At 39.4% G+C, this 18,065-nt stretch overlaps 1 protein-coding gene across 1 annotated transcript; it reads left to right on the top strand.

The window, feature by feature from the left end:
* The first annotated feature begins 275 nt into the window (after positions 1 to 275).
* nr1d4a (nuclear receptor subfamily 1, group D, member 4a) lies at positions 276 to 17,303 on the top strand. The gene is made up of 8 exons (XM_056734032.1): positions 276 to 1,063; positions 8,104 to 8,397; positions 8,514 to 8,602; positions 8,682 to 8,826; positions 13,399 to 13,922; positions 14,100 to 14,285; positions 15,637 to 15,847; positions 16,525 to 17,303. The coding sequence occupies exons 1-8, from the start codon at positions 1,048 to 1,050 to the stop codon at positions 16,719 to 16,721; spliced, it is 1,662 nt and encodes a 553-aa protein (XP_056590010.1). The 5' UTR covers positions 276 to 1,047; the 3' UTR covers positions 16,722 to 17,303.
* The last annotated feature ends 762 nt before the right edge of the window (positions 17,304 to 18,065 follow it).

The following is an 18,065-nucleotide window of genomic DNA, read 5'->3' as shown; positions in this document are numbered from 1 at the left end:
CATCTACAAAGTAGACAGGGAAATAATTTGTATAATCTATGCATTTTCACACATCGTTTCAACATGGCTTTCATCTTAAATGCAGGTATTCAACAAAAAGTACAATTTAGTAACTACTCCAAGGTGCGTCACAACAACAACAATCTATTCGCATTTCGGGGCAATTGGAAACGGCCACCTTTATCATCTTGTTAAACATGCAGCAGACCGCATTTTCACTTACTTACTATATATGTATACGACTGAGCGACTGTTTCATGGTGCGCACATGTCGGTGGTGATTTTAAAACAGCCGCGCCAAAAAAGTCACGCAGAGCCCCGCCCCGGCCATGTGCATGCCGCTCATGTCTTCTCGTCTCACGCTGCGTTCTGCATAAAATGTGTGTCAGTAGGACAGCACTTTCCACGGCACATGCAGAGGGCACATGCAGCGTGGCTTTACCAGCGCATATCATGCTCGAATAAGCGCATCCAGCTCAGCGCTTACACACCCGCCAATGAGAACGCACGACGGGAAAAAGAGGAAATAGAAACCAAGGAGATCCTGGGGCACGTTACAGTGAGATAAATCACCGTCATAGAGACCAACAACAGAGGTAGACGATTCCACTAAATCGACTCACATTTGCCAGTGAGTCACCTGAAAACGTGATTGAAGTGGGTGTGTATTGGTGAGAGCATTGTCAGTACGATTGAGTTTGACAACCCCACAGTGATGCTAAGGTACTACAGTGAGACATCATCCCAGCATAGTTAATGCGTCTTTCATACTAGATAGAAAGCAGAGTGTTCAGGTAGCTCGCGCTGAAGGTGCAACTATTCACCTGTGACCGTGTCGGACGTGACAGATCCGTGAGTGTATTTTTATCCACTATTTGGCTGGAATGCCAAATGCTCTGCACGAGAGATACTTTCTTGCCTCTTTTGGGCTACACGCTGTATGCGCAGGTATTTCGGGACTTTTCACCTGTTTTCATCCGATTTTTGCTTCCACGTATTGAGACTCGGAAAGTTTTTTGAAGACAGAGACTCTGAAACATATCAAGGATGGACAGCAGTCCTGGTAAGCAACAGAGAGTGAATGCTTTTGCGTAGTAATAATGATGTTATTCGTATATTGTTATTATAAATATACCAATATTATTGGTCATGTTTATGTTGTACTTAATTTTACCTAAAGATTATCACTGTAATATTTTTTATATTCAATGCAGATTTGCGAATTTATTTACTGTTTTTACTTGGTTTGTACTTGCCTGTAAGTTCACAATGCAATTCATAGACTCATTCTCTTGGATGTGTCATATGATGTTTTGATGTTTGTTTGTTTTTACAGTTGTTCATTACCTGTACTCATAGGTAGCCTATTAAACACTATTACAATTTTTAATATGATGTAGACTTGTGTCTAATGGATCATCTATTCTAGGCATATGCATGTCATGCATGATTGCGCGCTATTGACTCATTTCAGTTTGTTTAAGGTCCATCTATTTATGGTCTCGGTGTAAATCATAAATGAAGGCTATAGAGTAACGTACTATAGTAATTGTTGATATTTTTTCTGTCATAAACTGCGTGCGATTGCTTTCATGGAATCTGCTTAGAAACCACCATATGCGTACGCGCGCCTACGTCAACAACTTCCATGCGATGAAAACAAACTCACATGTAGATAGTCCAAGCTAGAGATAAGACCGCTGTCAAAATATCAGCACAGCTAACCAATGTAATCTATAGTGTGATCATTAATCTTATAGCCTAAGTTAATACAAGAAAGTGATACAATACAGTAATACAGGCGATAATAATAATGATAATACAGGCGTTGTTTAAATAAAGCAACGCAGTCGAGAGACGTTTAATTACAGTCTTATGTTAAAATTATTGAACCGACACGGGTATTAATACATATGAATGCAATAACTATGTTTATTTTGCCATACATTTCGTCTGTAACTGTACTCGTGCTTGCTTCAGCTTTCATCGAAGCAAGTTAAGGGGATTTAGGGAAGTGGACTGGGGCTATCCAATGGCCACTCACATGCTGGTTCAGTCAACCAGGTCCAGTTCAATGTTAATTGACGTCTGATTCATATACAAAAGCTGAAGTCACGTTTCGGGACAGGTGATGAAAACAACGTCTCGTGCTTGGCGCACCCTCTCAACTGTAGCCTATGCATTTGACAGAAAGCTTAGTATGTGAAAGGCAAAATGACGCGACACGCCTCAACAGAAGATGATTTATGGAAATCATAACATTTCACGTTTGGCACTCCATCCAGGGTGTATCCTGCCTTGATGCCCGATGACTCCTGAGATAGGCGCAGGCTCCCCGTGACCCGAGGTAGTTCGGATAAGCGGTAGAAAATGGAATGGAATAACATTTCACGTGATTTTTAAACGACAAGCTTAGGGTTAGGGTTAAATAAATAAGCTATTCACAAGTTAATAAATGGATACGTTTATCCGAGAGATCAGATTCTAGAGGTAGGCAAAACCAAGACTGAAATTTAATTTGATAAAAGATTGTATTTGTTTATGTTTGACACCTAACATAGAATACCATGCATTTAAGTTGCTTACTTTCACTTGTTTTCGAAACAAATAAGCTGTGTACTGAAAGTCTACTATTAATATATGCTCATTCAGCCTACTGGAAACGTGGTACATATGGATGCCAATTTCTATTGTATAGTGGTATGGAGCTTTTCAATTGAAAGCAATAGCCTAACATTTAGCCTTATATTAGCCTATATACCTTCAAACTGACAGGAAAATCATTATGCAGAACATTTGTGAACTATTGGAATTATGGTCTGGTTTACTAACCTACTGACATAGATGTTGTAGAAAAATCACATATGAAAGTTGATCATTGTATAACAAAATCATCTTAAATTATGAAAGGAGATTGCATAACATGCTGGCCAAGAGTTTTTATTGTGTTACATGTTGTTAAGAAACCTATATTTTTGTTTATGCGGGAAGCTATTATCTGGTCAGCTTTATTTTTATACTTCCTGAAAAACAATACTGTGCCTTTTATGGGGATTTTGGATAAAGTCCAAGAGATGAAATGCACGTAACCAGAGGCATTATTGACAACACTGTGCACATACTACCATTAATACAGAGCAAGGGCGGTGAGCGCGCTTCAACGTTATACATAGCAGCATGCTCTATTTTACAGCGATTTTCGATTTTAGCCCAGGCTTCATAGGCGCGCTCCAGGGCTTCGCCCGATTCTGCTTCTTCCCACGGAATGTATCCTCGCGCCTACAATCGTTCTCACGTGCATGCGCTCGCTCAGCCGCGTGCGGCGCGTGATTACACTCGCCCACCCTTCGGTTGCTTTCACTGACTCTGTTTTGATGCAGATTGCGCGGCGGTAAGGGGGAGGTTGGTCAGTGGGTCAGAGATTTCATGCAGTCAATGTAGAGCCTCATCACGTTTTCCTGCCTCATGTAACTATTTCTATGGAGCCTTTTACATAAACACAGCCTCTTGACAGCTGTCTGCAAGAGAACATTCTGCTTTGTGTATGCATTGCATGCACAAAATCCTCTATTCAGTTGTATGTTTTAGTGTTTGCTTTTTGCAATTTTTAGGTAAGTTTAGGACTTTATAAATAAAACAAATTAAATGCTTTTTGCTTTATATCTCAATCTCAGCTTAGGTGTTGTGATCATGCGCATATAGTACCAAAGCTTTGTCAAGTAACCACAAATGAGATTCATGTACTGCACACATACAGGTGTTATTTTATTATACACTCGTTATTTTATATATCTGGAAAGTAACCTTCACAAATTCCATGCATCTCCTGCCACTGAAATGTATGGCAAAGGCATTCAAGGATAAGTTTGTCAGGTCTTATTTCTGTAGGGAGGGAGTGAGAGAAGGGCTGCGTTTGAGACCAGAGTTCAAGGATTTACTGTCCCTGTAAAGTCCTCACGTTTCTACGCTCTCCGTTAGTTCACCAGCAGATTAGCGTTCGCATGGGGAGCATAAGCTCACAATGAGCTACCAAGACTTGCTGATTCTTCAATTAATACTGTGTTTCCGCTGACCTCAATTTATACTTGCTTGCAAAAATGTCTCTTCATTTAGCTTATTGAAACAGTACTGAACAATGGAGGTATTATTGTTCCACACAGAGTAAAGCAAGCTTGTTATCTTAATGAGGGACCAATTCCTTATAACACCTATTTTGGATAAATACAATTATTATTAATGTTTTGGATTATTATATACAACCGTGCCGAAGCAGGAACTCAAAAACAGCTGCACCTTAGAAACTACCATTTTGTGTTTTTAATTAAGGCATTGATTGTTATTAATAATGCCATGCTCCTTTAAACCTCTGCAGACTTGCATGAGTGTCCAGGTGTGAGTATTTGTGTGTGTTTAGGTGGGGTTACTAAACTGGGCAGGTCTGTAAAATCCAGCACTGTAGTATGTCAATAATTAATCCTGCTGCACGTGCCAGTTGAAGATCACAAAAACACTTGAGCTAAGTAAATACCATGTGCCGGCGTGAGAAAACACAAGCGGTGAAAAAAGGAAATAGGCGGAAGGGATACACATGGGATGTTAAAAGGAAATGACAGATTCACGTGGAGGAGGGTGAAAGAAAACAGTTTATGCAAATTGACAAACTGAGACTGTTAATGCTTTTTAGTAGCCTAGTAGACTTTATAGTGTGGGCCAATGTCCTATATAAAAATCATCCCACAGAATTAAATTACCATAGATTCCCATAAATTCCGACAAAACATTTTTTTTGTGACCGATTGCTGTAAGCAGCCAAAGCACACCCCAAAACTGTCTAGGAACATTTATGCAATGTATTAGCATCCACTGGGAAATATATCAGGTCAACTTCGGGGATATAGTGATACAGACTTATGTGCTCAAGTGCTACTCAGATTTTTATTTTAATTTTCACATTTGGCAGATGCTTTTATCTAAAGCGCATTTCACTGCAATCTTATGCCATACATTTTTAGATGTAAACCCTGAAACTCGAACCCAAAACATTTGCATTGCTAGCACAAGGAACAATTCACGTTGGATATAGTGAAAGTGAAAGTGACTAATTTGTCAGTTATGGTGACCCATATCCGAGATATACCTCTGCTTTTAACCCATCCAGAGAGTAGTAAACACACGCACAGCAAGTGGTGAACACACATACACCCAGAGCAGTGGGCAGCTATCGCTGCAGCGCCCGGGGAGCAAGTAGGGGTTAGGTGCCTTGCTCAAGGACACCTCAATCGTTACCCGCCTGACCTGAGGATCGAACCGGCAACCTTCTGGTCACGAGTCCAACCCTCTAACCATTAGGCCACGACTTCCCACATATAGCCTACATATGGCCTGGTTTAAAGTGGCCCATTTGTAGTGTGTGTGTTGCTTAACCGCACATCCCTGGCCCAGTCTTAAGGTTGGTTAAAAAGTAAAACCAAAACCAACGTGCACATTCTACCGAATCGTTAGTCTGAGTTGCCCCTCTCTTACAGCACAGGAAACGCGTGATCGAGGTGCTCGCGACGGCTGTCGATGTTTACACGGGACTGCGGATTTGGTTTTGGGAAGGAATGGTGTCAGGAACCCATGTGAGTTTGCAGTCAGGTGTTGTGCAGTTGGCTGGGGCACTATGCCAGTGGAGCCATGCAGAGCTATTATTGGAATGGAGTGGCAGGAGAGCGCGCGCGAACACGTGAGATCATGCCTCAACTCATCCTGACCACATGACCGGAGAGGATGCGATAGGATGTTGAAAGTCAGAGGGAGAGAAAGAGAAACCAGCGGGGGGATGAACATCAATCACGCAATAGTGCAGTGATGCTAAGACAAACCATAGGCTACAATACATCTAGGGCTATTTCTATGGTTGTTTCAAATTGGGGAAATGGGATCATGTCATTCTATATGTGAATGTACATATTATCACATCATCGATACATTGCATTACCCCTTGCACAGATGTACACAGATTTTTTTAAATTGTTAATCCATAGAATACATTTGTACAATTTACATTTTTTTTTTAATTTCAATTAAGCATATTTTTTTGGTCATTTTTTATTAGTATGAGTGTTCCCTGGAAATTAAACCGACAAATGTTGCACTTCTAACACAGTGATTCCAATTGAGCATCATGAAATTTAAATCTTTAAACATGTTTTGTTTTCATCTTCCAGGTTGTGTCTATTGCATTTAGAGCAATGAGGCAACTCCCCTGAAAGAGCAGAGATCAGCTGCATCATTACAATACCTTCAACTTGACAAGTCTTGCAACGATCAAGCTCAATCAAATCTCATATGATCAGTAATACGTACATTTGGACTATATCTCTAAAAACAATTCTTCACTCTTTCATTCATTGACTTGGGGACTAGTAAATCTTCGAAAAATTCATCATAATTATAAACTTGATTTAATTATAAATGTAATTCAGTGTTTCATAACACTGTTATAGTTATTAACAAATAAACTGTGATTATGTTACATAATTACTAGTGGTGGGCCTATCGCGCGATAAAAAAAAATGTCGCCGTTAATCTATTCTCAAAGTTGGGTTGGGAGCTGGGTCTATACTACGCAAGCTATGATGACTTTCACCTTGATATTTTAGCGCGGATGTATACCAGCTTAACTGCACTGTACGGGGCGAGAACGAGATTTTTCAACTCTCGTGATTCGCGTCATTCGCGGAAGCAGAAGGCGCCTCATCATCTCATAACCAGGGCTTCATTCGTGCGATTCGCGCAGCAAGTAGGTCTATTGGCTCTTTGCATTAACATATAAATCACTCGTGCTTGACACGCCATTCGCGTTTGGTCTGAACACAACATAACGTTACTGTGAAATTACCGCATCAAACGTGACATGCTAACATGGATGCATCTATGAAGCCGCCGGGTTTTCTTCAGGGAATATTAATTTTTAAGAAGCTTCCCAATAGAAACATCGACAAGACTAAGGTTGTTTGCACCTTGTGCAATGCGGAATTGGTTTAAAAAAAACACTTTCTCTCAACAGGTAGTGGTCTAGCTTTAGTTGAAACCAGTAACTTTGTATTGAGATCTAATGTATTATGGCTCCTGTATGACAGGTCGCTTGTTGCTCCCTCACTCTTTGTAAGTCGCTTTGGATAAAAGCGTCTGCTAAATTACTAAATGTAAATGTACTGTAGGAGCTCTTCCAGTCTCAAGTACCACCTAAACGCAAATCATCCCTTAGCTAATGCGGAAGTAAACACAAGTTCATCTTATTGAACATAATTTAATTTTCATCACCAATTATCATAGTAGAACAGCTTTCTCAAGCAGTTTGTGATGCATTTTGGAAACAGGAGATGAGCCCCTGGTCTAATGCGCCACCTGGCGTGAGAAACCCGTTCTCAAAGACTTACTTTTAGTCATTATTTGGGTAGCACACATATTCTGAATGCCTTCGGCAGAATTCAAATGAGCCATTTTAATCTAGATTAATCTTGGAATTAATCTAGAATAATCTAGATTAAAAAAATTAATCTATGCCCAACACTAATAATTACGTTTATAGTCATGAAATGACTTCACAGACTGGCAGATAATGATAGGAATGAATCATTGCTATAACATTTTTGTCTGTTAATGATCCAGCGTATAAAATGTAGCGGCTCACTCCACCACTTCCTTTTCGAAGAACCACGGCGGCTGACACAGAACTAAAATCACAAAATGTTGTCACATTTTCACATCTTTACCGAAGGAGAAAACATATTTATGAAACTCTCTGTTCCATGTAAATGAACTCCATGTAAATTCCATGTAAATGAACCCATGCTGTATGAAGATAGAAATAGCTCAAAAGTAATAAAAACTACATTATGCAAAGTCTTTATGTACCTCTGACGACAGTTGTGAATATTATACTGCATTTCTGTCAATAGATCCTCCAAAAAATTACACATTGGACCTTTTTTACAGATTTAACAAATTATTGCAATCTTTAATATTTAAATGTTATTTTGAGAAAATTATCATTCATTTAAGTGTTTGGTTCTGCCTCAAATGTCTTTTTTACGCTTTCTGATTCTGTTTATACAGGAAGTGTGATACTGTATGCTGGTTCCAATGGCAGTCCCAGCCCAAGCCCGGGAAGCCCTTCTAGTGGTTATGAAACCCAATCTCCCTCCTCTCACTCCCAGCCCTCCTCTCCAGAAGAGGTTACCTTCACTGAGATCGGGGCCCTCAAGCAGCAGAGAGGTACTCCATCCTCTCCAAAACTGGTTTTTCAGTTTCCTGATGTCTACAACAACCCCTCAACAAACTCAAACCAGCACAACTACTCTCATCCCATCGCTTGCAAAAGGCCGTGTGGGTTCACCGGGACGTTTACCAGTAAGTGACCTCCATTTTTGGTTTCACCTGTTATATGTGAAACCATCATCATCTTTGATACTTGTAAAGCGTGTGCATTCATGTCCTGACCTCTTTATCTCTCTTTCTGTGAACAGAAACAGGAGGCATGGTGCTCTTATGTAAAGTGTGTGGAGATATTGCATCAGGATTTCACTACGGTGTGCATGCATGCGAAGGATGCAAGGTATGAAAAACCCGAAAGGCAAAAAAGGATTTTCTGCCGAAGCATGGATCATCATATGACGTTTGTGTTGTTGTTGCAGGGTTTTTTTCGGCGAAGCATTCAGCAGAACATTAACTACAAGATGTGCGTGAAGAACGAAAACTGCATGATCATGCGCATGAACCGAAACCGTTGCCAACACTGCCGCTTCAAGAAATGCCTGTCTGTCGGCATGTCCCGTGACGGTAAGGATTCTCAAAGGTTTTGCATTGATACGTGAGAAAAAACGAAAAGCCGTACTGTCGCCCAGCAGCACGGCATTTCCTCTCAACCTACTTTCTACTTTTAGTCCTGCACCATAGGTAACTTTCAAGAAACTTAGTTTCTTTTTGTTCTTCTGTGGGCTCCTTTCGTCTGCACATTCCTATTGTGGCACCTTCTTTTTCTCACCTCCTTTTCTCGTTTGCTTTACGGTTGCACATGTTCCCGAAGCTCAGCCTCCCGATCCCTCCTAAAGACAGTGATTTATGAGGGATGGAGTCGTGTGGTCCCTGAAGCTATCTGTCATCTGGAAAACTGCAGCAAATACAGGAATTATTTTGAGAAATTGGAATGAGGGCGACGTGATTTCCATGCGCGTGCCCTTATAACATCCTCAGCAATTAATATAGCGCTCCGGCGAAAATTAAGCAAGAGATGCAGAAAAGCCAAGTACATGAGCTCTTTCGGCCATCGGTAGAACCGTGTCTCAACGTTAAGAGAACATTGAGGCGAATAACTTTGATGAATGGGAGAGATTTTTGGGGGACCCAAATAACTGACAGCCATATAGTACTCGTGACCTATTTAAGCTGTGTTTGACTTTAGCGTCAGATTCTCTGCATTTCTCATGCTGTAACTGATGCACCAGTAAAAACAGATCTGAGTGTAAGCTCAAAGTGGGCTGTCTTTGCGGACTGCACTGATGTTGCTCTAAGAGGGCACAGCCAGCAGAAATGAGTCCACTGGGTGCACAGCAAAGGGGGGTTAACAGTCATTTTAACCGTGGTTCCTGAAAATGTTAGGGCCCACAGCCTAGAAACCTCTTTCTTTGACGGGTCTTATTGCACAAACAGGAAAACCTCATGTAACTGCCTCAAAACCACAATAAAGCAGATGCCCCGATTTCACTGCAGTCAAACGTGTAATTATGGTTGTGATACAAACAAATGTTTGGTTTGACACGGCATGCTTTCACTTCCGACATCGTTTGGTAGACAAGTTCCTTTGATCTGTTTGTGATTAACTTTTTTTAGATGCTGTAAAATTCAACAACTCAACAACTTACCGAATTCTAGTTCAGGTCAAATGCATAATGGTTCCAGGTCAGCAATGCAAAATATTTGAGAGAAGATGCTGAACGTGCTAAAGACATGTATGTTATGTTCTAGGCTTATCTCAGATGCAGGGTCTATAGAATGTAGGTGTTATAGGGGGCAGCGCTGCTCTCTCTCTCTTCCTCCCATTTGCATCTTGTATTTCAGTGCACCACAAACCTCATTGTCACCCTGAATCTCAAAATTATGTATTGTTCTACTCTCTTTTCATCTCCTCTTTCCACACGTATTAGTCTCTCTCCTAATTAAAGTGGCATTTTCATCACGTTCAGCCTGACCCACTGCCCTACTTACAGCTGGAGTAAGAGGGAGAGGAAAGGGAAGAAGAGAGGAGGGGGAGGTCGTGATTGAGAGAGAGATATGAAGAGTGGGGGGGACATATGGTAACATAGATGCTATTTTTAAACTCAACCGCTGACAGGTATTTAGAGGAGGGGTTTTGAGAAGGAGAAGAGAGTGAGGGGCTTAAAAAAGATTCAGAGAAGTTATACACGCAGCATATTTTATATCCATCTATATTTTGAACATAGTTTAGGCAAGTTGTGACTTGCAGAGCCGCTGTGCTATTTGCGTTTTTTCCCACCTCTAGAAGACAATATTTTATTTATTTTATATGATATATACAGTTGAATGAAAAAGTATGTGAGCCCTTTGGGCTTTCTTGGATTTCTTCATAAATTGGTGATAAAATGTGTTCTGATCTTCATCTAAGTCACAACAATAGAGAAACACAGTCTGCTTAAACTAATACCGCACAAACATTATACGTTTTCATGTTTTTATTGAACACAACATGTAAACATTCATAGTGCAGGGTGGAAAAAGTATGTGAAACCCTAGACTAATGACTTCTCCAAGAGCTAATTGGAGCCAGGAGTCAGCCAACCTGGGGTCCAATCAATGTGATGAGATTGGATGTGTTGATTAAAGCTGGCCTGTCCAATAAAAAACACACACCAGTTTTGAGTTTGCTGTTCTGAAGAAGCGTTGTCTGATGTGAACCATGCCTCGCACAAAAGAGCTCTCAGAAGACCTACGATCAAGAATTGTTGACTTACATAAAGCTGGAAATGGCTACAAAAGTATATCTAAAAGCCTTGATGTCCATGTGTCCACGGTAAGACAGATTGTCTACAAATGGAGAAAGTTCAGCACTGTTGCTACACTTCTTAGGCATGGTCGTCCTGTAAAGATGACTGCAAGAGCACAGCGCAGAATGCTCAATGAGGTGAAGAAGAATCCTAGAGTGTCAGCTAAACACTTACAGAAATCAGTGGCACATGCTAACATTTTTGTTGACAAATCTACAATAAGGAAAACATTAAACAAGAATGGACTTCATGGGAGGACACCACGGAGGAAGCTACTGCTTTCCAAAAAAACATTGCAGCACGTTTGAAGTTTGCAAAAGAGCACCTGGATGTTCCACAGCACTACTGGCAAAACATTCTGTGGACAGATGAAACCAAAATTAAGGTGTTTGTTAAGAACACACAATGCTATGTGTGGAGAACAAAAGGCACAGCACACCAACATCAAAACCTCATCCCAACTGTGAAATATGGTGGAGGGGGCATCATGGTTTGGGGCTGCTTTGCTGCCTCAGGCCCTGGACGGATAACTGTCATCGATGGAAAAATGAATTTCACAGTTTATCAAGACATTTTGCAGGAAAACTTAAGACCATCTGTCCGCCAACTGAAGCTTAACAGAGGATGGACGATGCAACAGGACAACCACCCAAAGCATAGAAGTAAATCAACAACAGAATGGCTTCAACAGAAGAAAATACGCCTTCTGGAGTGGCCCAGTCAGAGTCCTGACCTCAACCCGATTGAGATGCTGTGGGATGACCTCAAGAGAGCGATTCACACCAGACATCCCAAGAATATTGCTGAACTGAAACAGTTTTGTAAAGAGGAATGGTCCAAAATTTCTCCTAACCGTTGTGCAGGTCTGATCTGCAACTATAGGAAACGTTTGGGTGAGGTTATTGCTGCCAGAGGGTCAACCAGTTATTAAACCCAAAGGTTCCCATACTTTTTCCACCCTGCACTATGAATGTTTACATGTTGTGTTCAATAAAAAAAACATGAAAATGTATAATGTTTGTGCGGTATTAGTTTAAGCAGACTGTGTTTCTCTATTGTTGTGACTTAGATGAAGATCAGAACACATTTTATGACCAATTTATGAAGAAATCGAAGTAAGCCCAAAGGGTTCACATACTTTTTCTTTCAACTGTATATACATATATATATTTCTGATACTCCCAAGGGTTTTGTCATGAAAAATGACATTTGTCTCACACTTCATGAAAATGTTGATGACATGTCTGTTACGGAACAGGTGGGCAAGGACTCAATCGCAGGAGTGTCAGAAGTGAGAGTTTATTTAGCACACAGTGTAAAAAAACAACCAGAAACCAAAATGTGCCGGGGAACTCCTATACAATAGTAAAGCAAAAGGTAATCCAAATAAGGAATGGTCGTGCTAGGGCCAGTAACCGCAAACATGGTGGGCAGAGAGGAATTTCGCCGAACGAACCAAGGTGCAAGCCTGCTCTCTCTCGATTCGTCCTCACAGTAACAAGATGCAGAATTAAGTCCTTGATGGTAAATCCTGGATATGCAGATGTCATAACATGAGCCAACAGTACATCCAATAATCCAGCTTCATACTGAAAGATTTCCGCAACAAGTGAAAGGAGGAGAGGGGAATAAATAGGGAAACAGATGAGTAACAGGTGTGGGAAATAATCAGTGATGGAGTAATTAACATAAAGAGCATGTGGAGCCCAAAATAACAAAAATAATGGAAAATAACAAACCAACCAAGACGGTATGACAATTTTGGCTAGATTATATATAAATTACTAAAACTATTAAAACAAGTAAAATCTAATAAAATATCCACATAAATATTATTTGAAAGACTTAAAAGAAAATACATTAGAGTCATTAAATTTAGGCACTTAAATATTCACAGAAAAATACATGAAAACTAAACTAAAACTGAAAAATAAAATAAAAATAATAATAATAAAATTGACAAATTAACATGTAAACTTCAAATATAATAATAAAAGCTGAAATTATTAAATGAAAATAAACTAAATTAAAACTAAACTAAAAAGGAAAAAAATAAAATCAATTGATAGAAAACATAAAAAATATTAAATGACAAAAGTGCATAATAAAATTGAAAAAATGTACATACAATTAATGTATCAGTAAATTTGTATATTATAAATATGAAAAATTTAAACTCAAAAAGGTTGCATGTCAGAAGGATCTTGATTCTCTTTGATTGTAATTGTAAAACTAATCCTTTTATATTGTGTTTTTGTCACTCATGAATTAATACCAAGGATAATAATTATGAAACTACGTAATGTGAGCTGTGATTTCATGTTGTCATTCGTATCTCTTTTTCCCCCAGCTGTCCGTTTTGGCCGCATCCCTAAGCGAGAGAAGCAACGTCTGTTGGATGAGATGCAGAGCTACATGAACGGCCTCAACGAATCATCCACCATGAACATGGAAACCTCTCCACCACAGGAGCCGCCCATCAGGCCCAATGAGAGCCAATCCAAAGAGGCCATTGGTGCCTTATCCCGAGCGTACCAGGACATCTTCACAACCACACAGGACCGCATGAACCAAATAGCCGGCAACATCAACACTAGCAGCAGATCAGGCACCTTTCAGAACAATCCTTCTCAGGACGTCAACTACCCTCACGCTGACCCTCTTCTGGGGTACCACTCGGCCCCTACCACCGAGAGCAAGTGTCAAGTACTAATGGACAACAATCGGTACAGCTACGCTTCAAAAATCAAAAATCACCAATTAAGCTCGTCCCCGACCCCGCAACCCACTCAGGCCAACTACAACAGCTATCCGGTTAGCAAGACCAAAAGCAAGACCTGCCCGTTCAAGCTACCTGCCGGCTCTAAAGTGCTGGTGAGAAATGTTTTGAGATGCCTCTCATGATGCTGCTTTATTACATACAGCAGTAATATTACCTTTAAGGGGCCCTGTGTGGGGTCATATGAAGCGAATGCAATTCAAGATCATGGTAAAGGAATAGTGAGCATTTGAGCCTGTTACATTGTGGTAATAAATAACTCTCTCTTGTAGGCCTGTCCGTTGAACGCGTTCCCTGTGTCAGCACCTGGCATCTCCAGTCAGCAGGTGTGGGAATCGTTCTCACAGTGTTTTACCCCAGCTGTGCGTGAAGTGGTGGAGTTTGCAAAGGGTATACCAGGGTTCCAAGAGCTTTGCCATCATGATCAAGTCATGCTGCTGAAGGCGGGAACTTTCCAGGTGACTACACAAGTCTCATCACACTCAACCCCTTTAATAAAAAGAACGACATTAGTTCACCCCCCAAAAAATTTGGTCATTATTTAATCATCCCCATGTCCCTATAAACCTGAGAAATGACTTTTAGTGTTTGTGTTCATACAATGGAAGTTAATGGGGGCCAGTGTTGTTTGGTTACCAGCATTCTACAAAATATTATCTTTTGTGTTCTGTAGAAGAAATAAAGTCATACAGGTTGGGAATGATGTGAGGAATAATAAATAATTTACATTTTTAGGTAAACTATCCCTTAATGCTTCTTCTATAATGATCGACAATAAAAGTTGCTCTTTTCTGTACAGTACAACTAATGTGTTGGTTATGGATGGTTGTAACTAGGGAGGCACCGTTCTGATTTTTTGGGCAGATACCGAAACCGATTTTAACAAACAACTATTGGCGGATTCCGATATTGGTCAATTGCATACAAAATTCTATACAATACTAGCTAGTTTTTCAGCATTCAATTTATTTTACTGAATTGGATCCATTTAACATTTTTAGAGAGGCACAACTGTAATTGTGCCTAAATGTAAATGTAAGGTAAGATAAAAATACAATAAGACAACATGACAATCTTCAAAGGTTATTTTTGCTATACAATATTTATTTTATTAAAAACAAGAACTCAAATTTTACTTAAAATGGATAATTTCTCTAATATATTTTAATAAAGTCTGTGCTGTTTTTTTCCCACAGTAATTATTTTGCTCAGAGAAAATAATTGGATATTCAGACATCCAACATCCAACTATTAAACAATAAACCAGGGACCTATGAAATCCATTTGATTTTTTTCCTAAATTCCATTAGATTTTTTCATAAATTACATTTTTTTCCGTATTAATTTTTCTGGATTCCGTTTTTTTGTGAGTTGTAGAACTGTTAATATGAACCAGTATCTTACATCTTATGTTTTTCCTGTTTTAAGTCTACTTACATTTAATTACTAGTTTTGTACCTTCTTAGTAGCAGGTTAGTTATGAAGTTAACTGGACTTTTATTTTGACGACGGACTAAAGTCTGGCAGCAGCTTCACTTAAATGAATAATTATAAGCTCTGTTCATAGCACAATTTGAATTTCATAAGTTGTTCAGCCCTAATAAACCTTTTTCAGGCTGTTTCTGATATGCCGATGGTGTTAAATTAATCCAATTTCGTCCGATTAATATCGGCGGCCGATACCTCGGTGCATCCGTAGTTGTAACTGTAATCTGTTGACTTTTATTGTATAAAAAAGATAAACACTCCTCTGAAAAAAGAGAAAATGAGGAAACGAATGTCACATAATTTCCTATCCTTTTCTTGCAGGTGCTTATGGTGAGATTTTGCTCACTTTTCAACTACAAGGAAAGAACAGTCACTTTTATAAATGGGCAGACATACCCACTGGCGACTCTTAGGGGACTGGGCATGGGCTCCTTGTTAGATGCCATGTTTGAGTTCAGTTCGAAGTTGTGCTCTCTTGGCCTGGAGTCGGATGAGATGGCACTTTTTATGGCTGTGGTGCTGGTTTCTGCAGGTAAGGAAAACACATTTCAAATAATTGCAATGCAACCATCTAACAACCATCTAATATCCACTTAGCAACATGTTAAAATGAACTCAGAAGACCTTAAAGGTCCAATGTATGAAATTTAGCAGAATCTAGCGCTGAGGTTGGGAATTGCAACGATCGGCTCACTTCACCCCTCTCGCCTCCCTTATGAAGCACTACGGTGTCTGACACAGAACTAAGATGTCATCATGTTTTCACTTCTTTACCAAAGGAGATAACATATTTACGAAACACGGTCTTTAGAAGAGTTTGTCCGTTTAGGGTTGATTTAGAAACTACTATGAATTCTATGAAGAGGGACCCGAGGTGTATGTAGAAAGATAATGAAGGGTTCTGTTTTTAATACCTTAGAATAAACTATTTCTAAGGTCTTTATACACCTATGAAGACAGAGTTATGAATATTATATTGCATTACTGCCAATAGATCCTTCACAAAATGACACATTGGACCTTTAAAAGCTTCAGATTGCAAGCATTACAGATATTCTTAATATCTTGAAAGTCTTGCAATACTTATGTTTCAGAAAACAACTTCCTTGCACATACGGTAGCAACAGTTACACATTAGATCAGATTCTAGAGTCAGGAAATTTCCATACAAAAATGCATACATGATACATTTTCTTATATGATTTACAGATTGCCCTGGCATTTCGGACACAGTGGCTGTCGAACAGTTACAGGAGAGCCTCATCCGGGCGCTGCGCACCTTAGTGACCCGTCGTCATCCTGACGACAGCTCCCTCTTCCCTATGCTGCTCCTGCGCCTGCCAGATCTGCGCACCCTCAACAGCCTTCACTCCGACAAGCTACTGGCCTTCCGCATCGACCCCTGAGATATTCCTATTGGTCAATGCAAACGCCGCTCAACCAAAAACCAATAACAGCTTACCTACTTTTATGAAGAGGATGAATTCGCATCTAGATGAAAAGCAAGTTTCTATACGAACCATTCATTACGTTGTTTTAATAAGTAGCATGGTGAACAGACACTCTCTAGTGATCTAAACAAAACTGTATCTCCATTTAAGCTTTGATTGATCATATGCATGGACATGAATCCTCTGGCCTTCTGTTTACCAGTCATATCATCATAAATAAGCTTGCCACTGAACTTTTCAGACCAAAACGGGTCATTTCTTTGTACTTCCTGCAATGAAAGTACACAGGGTTTTTAGTTAGCAAGTACACAATGTATGCAGTAATTTTAGGGACCATTCTAAGGCAGGTGAGTGTGTGTGCCTATGTGTTTGAGAAAGGGACAGAAATACAATGTATATACGACGTAGATTTCCCTTATAATCACATACATGATACAAATGTACTGTAACTACAGAATGGCTATATAGTTATCATTTAAATTGTTTGAATATGATAAATAAACCAGTTTTAAATGTCATTTCACGTTTGAAATTTGAGGCAAGTGTCATTTTGTTCATTTGCATTTTATATCACCGTCAAGCTAAAACTGTATCTCAAGTATATATAACCATTTGTTCTTCTCTATGAGTATGTCTGAAGCTAAAAATACAAAACCAGCAAACATTCTCTGTTTTCTCGCATGTCATGTTTTACAGTTTCTTCCTGCTGTTTTCTTACTGTAAATATTACAAAATGACAGATCTGACTGATGTATATTTAAGATCAGAGATTGAGGGATATGAAGTTTTGTTGTTGTGAAGTGGTGCGTTTGACTGTGATGCATGTGGTGCCTTGTAATAAGTGGACTAATGTGGGAAAAGGAAACTGAACATCTGGCACCAGCAGAGTATCTTCACAGCCTTTACTGACATTACTGAGTATGTCAGGAAGACTGGAGGATTTTATTGAGAAGCTTATGATTATGTTTGTTAAAATAATGTTATTCAATCATACAATCATGTATATTCTGTAAATAGTTTTCTTCTGTAGAAGCAATATACTGTTAATATGAGATTATCTTTCTTGTGTCCTTTTATTTTTGTATTTCAATAACTTTAACGTAAAATCTTTTGACGAGGCTTTATACAGCACGATCCAAAAGCACATTGAAAATCGGAGTGTTTTTGTTTGAGCCAGGAAATAAACTGTTAGATAAACCGAATGTAAAAGAAAAAGGCTTAATATTTAAGATATTGCATTATATTTAGGCAGATCTATGACATTGACCACAATGTTATGTGAATAACTAACGTAATACA

Source organism: Triplophysa dalaica, chromosome 20, assembly GCF_015846415.1.
Source record: "Triplophysa dalaica isolate WHDGS20190420 chromosome 20, ASM1584641v1, whole genome shotgun sequence".
NCBI classification, from domain to species: Eukaryota; Metazoa; Chordata; class Actinopteri; order Cypriniformes; family Nemacheilidae; genus Triplophysa; species Triplophysa dalaica.
The sequence above is the reverse complement of the archived record's forward strand: the minus strand, read 5'-3'. Positions and strand labels throughout refer to the sequence as shown.